The 11,460-nt window shown below is 42.7% G+C and overlaps 1 protein-coding gene across 1 annotated transcript; it reads left to right on the top strand.

The window, feature by feature from the left end:
• The first annotated feature begins 9,452 nt into the window (after positions 1-9,452).
• On the top strand, positions 9,453-10,993 carry POU3F4 (POU class 3 homeobox 4). The gene has a single exon (XM_027608565.1). The coding sequence runs from the start codon at positions 9,455-9,457 to the stop codon at positions 10,538-10,540; it is 1,086 nt and encodes a 361-aa protein (XP_027464366.1). The 5' UTR covers positions 9,453-9,454; the 3' UTR covers positions 10,541-10,993.
• The last annotated feature ends 467 nt before the right edge of the window (positions 10,994-11,460 follow it).

The following is an 11,460-nucleotide window of genomic DNA, read 5'->3' as shown; positions in this document are numbered from 1 at the left end:
GAATCAGAAACACTCCAGTACATCTGAAAACAGTGTCCAACTAAAAGTATGCAAGCTAGGAACACTTTAACCTATCTTTGTCAGTAAAACTCCATCATTCATCAAGCTAGCTTATTTTTTGAACATTATTTACTTTCAGCAATCACCTCCAAAAGTAAGCATCGTCCCATGAGGACAAAATGACCTCCAATATGTTATACATGGCAGAGATGATGTTTACTTACAAACATGTATCAGAAGAGTTTATAAAGAATCCTTAAAGGCTAGTGAAAGTTAACTGCACTTCTTTTTACTCTCAATTTCATTGTATTGTTCCCCAACATCCCTAAGATTTCCAGTAACTATATTCTGGTTTCCTTTCATAGCAAGCATAGATAACACAACTTTTAAAATATGGTAGAATGGATTATTAAATAAGGCTTTAAATATAATTGTCTTGGATGAGAGTTTGCTCTAAGAACATGGAAAGAGAAGAATAAGTATATTTACAATATGAGTCATTGTCTCACTAGAAGTGTTTTTAGAACGCTTGGTCTCTGAATTTGTAGCAGTGAAATCTCAGAAAAAAACTCTATCTTTACTGAAATGTTTCTATTTGCGTGTTGTGACTTATTTTCTCCTCTTTACAAAACTCTGTAGTCTCCTCGACAAAACTGAAAACATACAGAATATATTTGAAAAGCAGTTATTCTACTTTGCAGGGTAAGGAAAGTGGAAGAGCTCAAATGCTTCTCTCCATCACTAAATACAACAAATCTCAGTTCTTTACAAAGCTGTCAACTGTTAAAAGAAAACCAAAATTCCACAGCTCTAACACTCAGCTTCTGCAGAGTTGAGATCCATACTCAGAGTTCAGATAATTTTTGAAGACAATTTATACTCACATAGGTGTGTTCTTCAATATGAAATATCCATCCATACAATCTCTCTCTCTCTCCCCCCCCCACACACAAACACACACACACACACTCACTCATACGCACGAAGATTTGTGTGATCCATTTGTTCAAGGGGGGATCTAATATTTACATCAAACACCTGGGGAAATGTTTATTTAAAAATAAAAATGAGTGCAGGTGTGATTGAATTATAGTTTTACTGTAAACAAGAACCTCAATCTCTTTCTAAAATTTGAAGTAGTAAGAAGAGGATAGGTGGAAGAAAGGAGATAGTCTCATTCCCACTATCACTTTAATAAGTTAAAATGAATATCTAGGATATACCAGAGAAATGTGTGTTGGTATTTACATTGCCCTAAGCATTTTACCTTAGAGACCTAAGGTTTCTCTGGACCCTGTCAATTGTTAGAAACAAGGAAATTTGCTATTTTTTAAAATTTGTGGGTTTTTTTGAAATTTGCTATTTTTAGGGAGGATTAGGCAGGCTTAAATCCTGCTGCCCATAATGTAATCTGAGTTAACATTTTAGTGCCTGTACAAAATATTTTAGGGTGACATTCACCCCCCAACCCTCTAACACACACCCTCAAGAAGAGTCGTGGGGGTAATATTCTCCTACACATACCCCCAAGGAAGAGTGTCACTGAATCAGAGCTCTGGTAACATACAGCATTTGTCAGTGAAAGGGCTGGGCCTTGTTTCCTGAGAAAGGATTACCTTGAGCACCTTACCTTTGTGCAGGCCTACAAAAGGAGGCATTGGTCTTAAGATTGTTCAGGGGCCCATCTGTGAAGGACAGAGGCTGCCCAGGGACAAAGATACTCAGCCAGGCTGGCAGGATCCAGGGGATCCTGAGAAACTAACCACTGTAGGCTACCAGGCTCACAGGGCTGCCTTGATGCTGGCTCTTCTAGATCCTCCCCTCCTCCCTCCACTTCCAACCAGGGGAATTAGGTCTTGCTTCAATTCCAGGGATCCCGTTCCAAACGGAGGACTCAAGAGCCTGGGGAGGGCAGAGCAGTGAGAGCCAGGAGGCTGGCAAAATAAACTCCTCTTGCCAGCTCTTTGGTTATTGGAATGGGACCCATTAGGCTTAAAGGATTGTCATTCAGGTGGGAGGGATTGGGTGGCTGGGTGATAGACATTGGGGAGGGTATGTGCTATGGTGAGCACTGTGAATGGTACAAGACTGATGACTCACGGATCTGTACTTCTGAAACAAATAATGCAACATATGTTAAGAAAAAAAAAGAAGAAGAAGATTGCAGAAGGGGAAGAATGAAGGGGAGTAAGTCGGAGGGGGAGACGAACCATTAGAGACGATGGACTCTGAAAAACAAACTGAGGGTTCTAGAGGGGAGGGGGTGGGGGGATGGGTTAGCCTGGTGATGGGTATTAAAGAGAGCACATTCTGCGTGGAGCACTGGGTGTTATGCACAAACAATGAATCATGGAACACTACATCAAAAACTAATGATGTAATATATGGTGATTAACATAACAATAAAAACTTATTTAAAAAATAAAATAAAATAAAAGTATCTTAAAATGGAAACTCTCAGTTTAACCACTGTCCTGGTTCAGCCACCTTTATTCAGATGTATCTGGAAGGGTAAAGTCAGGTCCAGCCTTTGGGTTTCATGTGTGCATTTTAGCCAGGCTATCCCAGAGGTGAGTACGTCTATTGCTGCCCAGATCACTCCCCCTCCTGCTGAGGCCAAGTACTGGGCTTTGGGGACAGCTCCTTGATTTTCTATGGTCCTGACTTTCTGCAGATTGGAGCAAGTCAACTTGACTTCTTAGCAACACCAAAATTGAGAGTAGGCTAGCCTCAGAGTCGTAGCCAGGGGAGGAGAAAACCCACCAAGGAGAAAGACTTCTTAAGGGACTGGGTTCTTTTGAAGTCTGCCTGAGCGTTTCTACTTTGAAAAGAAACTCCAAAAAGTTCTTGCACGTAAAATACACATATGCGATGGCATATGTCCACATGCAGCTGGAAACAAAAATACTAGATCAAGTAGATCTATTTTCCAAGCAGGGGAGCCAAATTGATTCCCCCAATTGTGAGTGAGGTAAAGTGCAAGAGAGGGCTCCAAAAAAGTTGCAAGAGATGGAGATTTTAACAGCACTCAGGAAACCTACCTACACCCCTCCCCCAAGAACAAACATAACAATCACAACAGAGAAAGCACTAATATTCTTGTAAAAATCAAATTCCCAAAATGTCCTTGCAAAGTGGACTTTTCCCCAATCATGTTAACATGTTTCTCTTTCCTTCCACCTCTCTCTCGTATATATATATATATAATTTTTTCTCACAATCATCAGCCTCCTTCCCTATCCAATCCCTCTAGGAAAAAAAAAGTCAAAATTTCTGAATAAAGATAGCAAGTTAAATCTGGTCAGTTGCTCATTTTCAAATGTGATAGTTTCCTGCTCACTTGGGGGTCTGGAAATAGTAATGTGAGCCCAGAACACTCAGCAGATTACTTACTAAAGGTCTTTTCCTAGAAGGAGCCCATATTTTGATCTGTAATCAAGTTTCCTGTAGTCCCTTCACTTCACAGAGATACAGAATGCTAGCCATTTCAGTAAATACTATTTACTAAGGAAAGGGGAGGGCAGGCAAGAGTGCAGGGAAAACAGAATCTCAATTATGAATGAAATCTGAGCATTCTTACAATTCTGCGTGTTAAAACCTTAATCCACTCATGAAGAAAGAAGTGTATTGCAATTTGGGGCATCTCTCTTAACTACGAAGTGGCTTATAAAAGGTGTCTAATGTTCAACTAGATAACTTATTGATACCTTGGATACCAATCCACAGAGTTTAAAGTAATAGATTATCTCTAAACTCCCTCTGATCGGTCATAGAGCTGGACAATTTTTTTTCCTCTTCTTTATTACTACCACCATTTCTGACTTTAAGAAAAAATCAAAATGAAGATAAAAACCACCACTGCAGTTTAAATTTGGAAATATTCTGCAACTCCATTAAAAAAAAAAGGTAATTCCATAGAGGGTCTGTATTTTGTAAAATCATCAACTGGACTTTTCTGAAACTAGGCTCTGTCTGAAGTGCAAAATACGGGACTGGAAAATGCCCACAAAGATTCCTAAACACCCCAAATCCTGGTACTGGGAATATGAGAGCCACACAGAGTACTGTGTAATAGCTCTGTCTCTGTAGAGCTCTTTCCCTGGGAACCTGTAAGATCAGGGTTCACCCACTGACAATGGCAATGGCAAGGGAAGAATTGACCTCAGAAGAGAAACTGAGACTGAATCAATGCGACCTTTACAACACAGCTGCGGGAGCCCCCATCCTTTCCCTCTGAAGTAAGGGTCTCTATTGTCCTGGTCTTTCCTCTAACCATCCTATCGGCAGCCCCAACCACACAATTCCTCAGCACTTCCCAACTGACAATTGATTTTGCTAGTAAATGACTAATGTTCTCCAAGATTGAGGTATTTGTATTACATTTTTTCATGATGAATATTTTATTTTTTAAATTACCCTGTGTCTGCTGCAGCATTCGCTGTATGCTATCACTCCTCCCCCCTCCATCTCCCCTTTTCTCTAAAGATCCTTTTCCTCATGTTCAAGGAAAACCAATGGAGATCTAAAAAATGAACTAATTGAGCTTGAATTGCTTTTGGCTAGTGTCTGTTAATGCTGTCTAATTTTTTAAAGATTCTCACAGAATATTTGAGCCCCTTTACCTTCACCCACACAGTTTGTCAAGAAGAAGGAGGAGGGGAGAATGAGGAGGAAGGGGAAGAGGAGGGTAGAAAGGAGCAGAAGGAGGAAGAAAAGGAAGAAAAGAAGAAGAAGAAGAAGAAGAAGAAGAAGAAGAAGAAGAAGAAGAAGAAGAAGAAGAAGAAGGAGGAGGAGGAGGAGGAGGAGGAGGAGGAGGAGGAGGAGGAGGAGGAGGAGGCAGCAGCGGCAGTGGAGAAGGAAGAAGAACAATAACAACAACTCTTAAGAGGTGCTACAGTAAGCTGCTGCTCTGAAGGGCAGCTGTGACTCACACTGAGAACCTCTAATGAGCTCAAAGTGCAGACTCTAAGAAAAAGGCTTCTTTCTCTGTTGCTTTCAGAAGCTGTCCAATCGTTTCCCTTCCCTTATGAGCTCCAGGTTATAAAAAGAAAATGTGTACTTGTCCCTTCCAAACCAATCTAAGTAATCCTATTTTCAAAGTGGACTTGTGTTGAAGATGAAGTTTTCAGTATTAAGGCCACACCTATGTGCCATGTCCTACTATCTGGAAATTCATGCTGTATTATACACATTTAAATCTGGCCTTTTGGACTTCCTTCCTGATCCTCACCCCAGACATCAGCCCCAGACCTCCTCCTCCTTCTCCAATTTGTACAGATAATAAGAATGCTTCATAATCTACACTCATTTATGAAATCTACAAGAGGCATAATCTCCATTTCTGAATGAACCTGGGCATACATTGCCCAGCTGCAACCAAACTCCCGTGCTAAGACGGCAGTGTGACTTAAACCACATTAATCTGCTTAATTTCTTTTGTGAGTCCTTCCTTGCTTCCAAAGGGACCGGAAATGTCTGGGAAGACACTCAGGAGTTGTCATGTATCCTTAAATTTTGTGAGGAAGGAGAGTCACAGTGAACCCCCGGTTACAAATAAATGAATGAAAATACAAATAAATCAAATGAATCTGACTTGCTTTCAGAAATTAATGGAATTTCCCTCTTAGAAAACAAGCACAATAATGGGTAGGGTGGAGTGGCAAATATGGGTGTGAAGGCAACCTAAGGAAGAATGAAGTTTTTGCTGTGTGCTGGCATAGCAAGAGATCGAAACCTGTTCTTCCCTGCTGGAAATAGGTGTGTGGACTTGATAAAATTACAGTTCCTCCATTTTTAAGTTAGACTCCCCTTCAAGATGGCTTTTAGCTACCCCAACCTCATAGGGTGGGTCAGTGATTATTATATTCAAACCATAATTATAGAGGGGGGGTAAATCAGATCTGAGGATCCCACAGTGGACTTCAATATCAGGATGAAAAGAACGCCAAGCTGTGTATTTGGCCCAACTACCCAAGAGAGCAGTTTATCAGTGGTAACTTTGAGTTTAAGGCAAAATCAGTCTATGAAAAATAAGTTACCAGCTCTTTGCAACAGTAGCTTCACATGTACTTATTTCTCTCCCATGTCCAGACGGGGTCGTCTATTGAATGAGGCTCTTTTATTTTGCATGGGGCAGGGGATTTGTGACCATGGTCCCCCCTTTTATTCCTCTCTCTATGGAAACCCAGATCATGGGGACAAATATGCAAGGCTGAATAAAGAGAAGCCACAGAAAGGAGCGCTTGAGAGCGGCATCTGTTACACTTGGGAACTTAGACTGACAGGAGAGGGTGAAGGAAACCTCTCCAGTAGATTAGTTAGAGCAGCAAGAAGATTTTACTATATGCAGATACTTTCTTCAAAAAACAAATCATCTTACATGCAGGAGAAGATTCTATTACAGCTGCTAGAGGATGGGACTGCACCTGAATTAGGCAGTATCCATATTCATGGGAACTGATTTTTAAAAAGGAAGCAAGAAAGGAAGGAAGGAAGGAAGGAGAGAAGGAAGGAAGGAGAGAAGGAGGGAGGGAGGGAGGAAGGAAGGGAAGAAGGAAGGAGAGAGAGAGAGAAAAGGAAAGGAAAAAAAAGAAAAGGAAAAGAAGGAAAGATGACTACGTTGTTTTTTGCTCTGTCAAAAGCTATTCTTACATTAAAGGACAGCAGAACAAAGGTGTGAAAAACCTGTAGCTGGATGCAGATACCTCCTCCAGATAGCTGCCCCTCCCAAGGCTCCTGGCATGGTCTGAATCACTTTTGAACGCCTGGCAAAACTGGTTGCCCAGAATAGAGGCCAAAGGCTAGAGGAAGGTTGATGATAAGAATTCAGGCAAGTCAGAATTGGAAAAAGACCCCCTTTTTTCTCCATGTAAAAGCATTATAAATTGATAATTGCTTTAACTGCCTGAATGGCCAGACTAAGATTAGTAACTCTTTTACCCAAAGGCAGCTGCAATGGTGGGGGTGGGGAACACACCATTATAACAACATGGCAATGATCATGATCTTTTTGCCGGTATGGTTCCTTCAGTGTGTTTCCCTCTGACCTCTAAACTGACGTGACATAGATTAGCAAATGGACCCTTGAACAGGAAGCCTAACAGAGCAACTGAAAACTTTTATTTTTGTTTGATTTTAACAAGTACTTTTTTCTTCAGGAAGTTAAAGTTCAGGCACAAATGAGATTGTATTCTTACAAAGGAAGATACACACAGTTAGTTGGCAGTAAAGAAAAGACGCTCTTCTACAGAAAGAGAAGAGAAGGGAAGGGAAAGGGGGGGAAAGACGGGGGCAGAGGAAGAGAAGGAAAGGAAAAAAACAACAAAACAATTTCTAGGTTTAAAGCAGATAAACTTTTATAATAGGACACCAGCAAAGGAAACCACAATTTCAATGAGAAGGAGGAGGGGGAGAAGATGGCAAATTATCATCTCTGCCAATAACTACTAAGTGTTTATCCATTTTTTTTTAAGAGAGAGAGAGGAAGAAATAGATCTCAACCAGACGCCTGATTTTCCTGCTTAATAGACACAATTTACATTTACCAATATAAACTCCTATCACTCTCTGCTCTCATAAGAAATTACTAATTTCACAGGAAATACATGCTCTTTATCTATATAAAGGAATGGCAGAATAAGCTCACCTTGTTTTTATTTTTTCTCATTTTCTTGCATTTTCTTCAGATCTGTCTTCTTAGAGAAACTAATGCCTTAATGACTTTCTGGTAGCTGCAAGCCTTCTTTTATTTCTGCTAAATATATGAAAATGTATGCAAATTTAAATCAAGCTAAACCTAGGAGCTCTTGCAATATATTTAATGGAATTTCAAACCAATAAGGGAACTCTGATGCTGTCTTCTGTAAGTGCAAATATAATTACGCAGCTAGGTTACCTTCGAAATTATGCAATGGAAGGTCATTTTTTTTTTTTTACTTCAGAAATCCAGCTGGGTATTCCATGTTGCCTTTTCTCGGCTAGAGCAAATCTAAAATCTTTGCATTTTCACCCCACTCAGCTTACAAGCAATGCCTTTTCACAGGGCTGTGGAGTACACGGGACTTGCCTTTCCCTAACTTATAAAAGCTTAGGAGTACAAGTCTCTCTTGTTTCCTCTAACCAAATTGTGAAAACAGTCCTGTCCTCCCAAGCTGAAAGCAAATTCAAGCTGATGGGGATGTGTGTGTGTGTGGAGAGGGGGGGGTGGGTACTTAATGCCAAACAGCCCGCCATCTCTCATCTCTCATCACTTTCTCTCTCTCTGAATTTTCAGGGCACACTAAATGATTCCCATTTACTTCAACTTGTCTGGGATGGGGAGGGGGAGAGCAGTGCTTGTTAAAAATTTTCCTAGGGGACAGCATTCGGCGCGGTAATCATGAACGTTCTCTTATGTACCTATTGAGAGTGGGTCCGCTGAGTGTCTGGGGTGAGTGTGAGGGAGGGCTGCCCATTTCAGCAAGCATTGCCTCTGAAAGAAGTTGTGGGACCGCTGATGGGAGCCTACATGGAACAGTAATAAAAAGCAAGTCTTCCAATCGACCAAGTGGATTGGAAGGCAAACTTCAAAATAACTGAATTTTGTCAGTATCACATTTGATTTTACTTTTATCACATTAGATTTTCCCAGAATCTTCCAGTTCTTCACGCCTTAAACAAAAATTTTCAGAAGAAGGGGGACATCTCTTTCTTAGATGCTTTCTGACCTTGGTATTGAGTTTCTCATAAACGATAAAATGAAATAAATAAAACAAGTCGAAATAGTTATTATTGGAATCATGGACTTCAGTCTTATAAAGTTAGGGTCCTATCAAAAAGGGGTTCCTTTGCTCAAAGTTTGTAGCAAGATTTTGGTTTGCAGTCCCCTGCACACAACTAACCCAGAACGCTAAATGAATTTGATAAAAATCCCAATCCATTGAAATCTAGATGACATTTAAACTGGTTATATTGCTTTCTTAATATATGTTTTCTTTCTCTATTTCGGTTAATCTAAATAATACAAAACGAATTCTAAAACCATTTCGCTACTTCAGCCCCTATCCACCCCCCCCCGCAAACATATATAAAAACACTTCCCTCTTATACGTCCCCCTCTACTACAAACATCCACGAAGTCGCGGGGCGGGGTGGGGGGGTGGGGGTGTGGAGGGTTAACCAAATGAGCTGCCGCCACTCAGAGCGAGGCAGCCAATGGAGCTGAAAGATTGATTTACTTCCTGCTCGGGTCTCACTGAAACTCTAGTGCTTCGCCACCCTAATTTGGAAAGTTAGCCCGGCCTCCCGTGCCGCCATTGGCCGAGCCCATGGCTGGCCAGGCCGAAACGTGTTGCAATTGGCCACAGAGCCTGCCGGTAACTCTCTCTCGCGGCTTTGGCTCCCCCGCACCGTAGATGTCAAAGGCTGAAGCTGCTCCCTTTGCCACATTATAACTAGTAGGGAATCCTCATCGACCATGGCCACAGCTGCCTCGAATCCCTACAGCATTCTCAGTTCTAGCTCCCTAGTCCATGCGGACTCTTCGGGCATGCAGCAGGGGAGTCCTTTCCGAAACCCTCAGAAACTTCTCCAAAGTGATTACTTGCAGGGAGTTCCTAGCAATGGGCATCCTCTGGGGCATCACTGGGTGACCAGTCTGGGCGATGGAGGCCCATGGTCTTCCACACTGGCCACCAACCCCCTGGACCAGCAGGATGTGAAGCCCGGGCGCGAAGACCTACAGCTGGGTGCGATCATCCATCACCGTTCACCGCACGTCGCCCACCACTCTCCGCACACTAACCATCCGAATGCCTGGGGGGCTAGCCCGGCTCCGAACCCGTCCATCACGTCCAGCGGCCAACCGCTTAACGTATACTCGCAGCCTGGCTTCACAGTGAGCGGCATGCTGGAGCACGGAGGGCTCACCCCACCGCCAACCTCTGCCTCTGCACAGAGCCTACACCCCGTGCTCCGGGATCCCCCAGACCACAGCGACCTAGGTTCGCACCACTGCCAGGACCACTCAGACGAGGAGACACCAACCTCGGATGAGTTGGAACAGTTCGCCAAACAGTTCAAACAAAGAAGAATCAAGTTGGGCTTCACACAGGCCGACGTGGGGCTGGCGCTGGGCACATTGTACGGCAACGTGTTCTCACAGACCACTATCTGCAGGTTCGAGGCCTTGCAGCTGAGCTTCAAGAACATGTGCAAGCTGAAGCCGCTGCTGAACAAGTGGCTGGAGGAGGCTGATTCGTCAACAGGGAGCCCGACCAGCATTGACAAAATCGCCGCTCAGGGCCGTAAGCGCAAGAAGCGAACCTCCATCGAGGTGAGTGTCAAGGGCGTACTGGAAACGCATTTCCTCAAGTGTCCCAAGCCTGCCGCGCAGGAGATTTCCTCGCTGGCAGACAGCCTGCAGTTGGAGAAAGAAGTAGTGCGTGTCTGGTTCTGTAATCGAAGACAGAAAGAGAAAAGAATGACTCCACCAGGGGATCAGCAGCCACATGAGGTTTATTCGCATACCGTGAAAACAGACACGTCCTGCCACGATCTCTGACTGCAGGAAGCAAGAAAGCGGCCGGCCGCACTGGGAGCAGCGCGGAATTCTCTCTCTCCCACTCTCTTCCTTTCACTTCAGCTTTATTATTGCTATCTAGAGACATAGCAATATCTAGATATCTAGATAGGGCTCCTTTTTTCTCTCTCTCTCCCCATCGTTTTTCTTTCTTTTTCTTTTTTTTTTCAAAATAGGGGATTCTAACTTATATTAAGAAAGGAAACACACTCACACACGCATTCAGGCTTCTCAACGCTAATACACAGTTGCGTTAAGCAGTCCAGGCGGGGAACTCATATACCCTGCCGCCCGGGCAACTGTTTCCTCCAACCTTTTCTGCTGATCAATACATATTGTTTACTTTGAATAAGGTCTGTTTGGTTGCTCCTCTCTTGGAAGAACAAGGAGAGGGGTAACATAGGGGTGGGGTAAGGATGGGGGAGGGGGGTGGGAAGACAGATGTGTGCCTCTGAATAACCTTTCAGCGCCTTGGTTATAGCAGCTGTATTTCAGGTGAAATCTGTTTTACAATAGACTAGTTTTGCATTTTTTAAAACTTCTATAGCATTTCTAAATGTCTGCGGTGTTTTACTACAAGCTGTACACAATATTTGTGAGATAATTTGTATCTAATCGGCCACTCCACATTATTGCTATTATGATTATTCCTTCATTGAGCTGATGGTTTTCTAATTGCTTAAAAAGGGGAAGGGGGTGGGAGGAGGAGGGGAAGAGATGCCTACCCACCCACCAACCCCCTATTCTAAATCTGTATGGAGAAGAGAGGTACAATGGATAGAGTTGTTGATGATGATAGTGGAGATTATATATATATATATATTATATATATATAATTTTTTCAGAGGGCAGAGTGCCTAGGATAGGCGGAATAGGCAAGCCGATTGGGTTTGCAAAGTACC

Source organism: Zalophus californianus, chromosome X, assembly GCF_009762305.2.
Source record: "Zalophus californianus isolate mZalCal1 chromosome X, mZalCal1.pri.v2, whole genome shotgun sequence".
Lineage (NCBI taxonomy): Eukaryota > Metazoa > Chordata > Mammalia > Carnivora > Otariidae > Zalophus > Zalophus californianus.
This window is presented reverse-complemented; position numbering and strand designations above follow the sequence as displayed.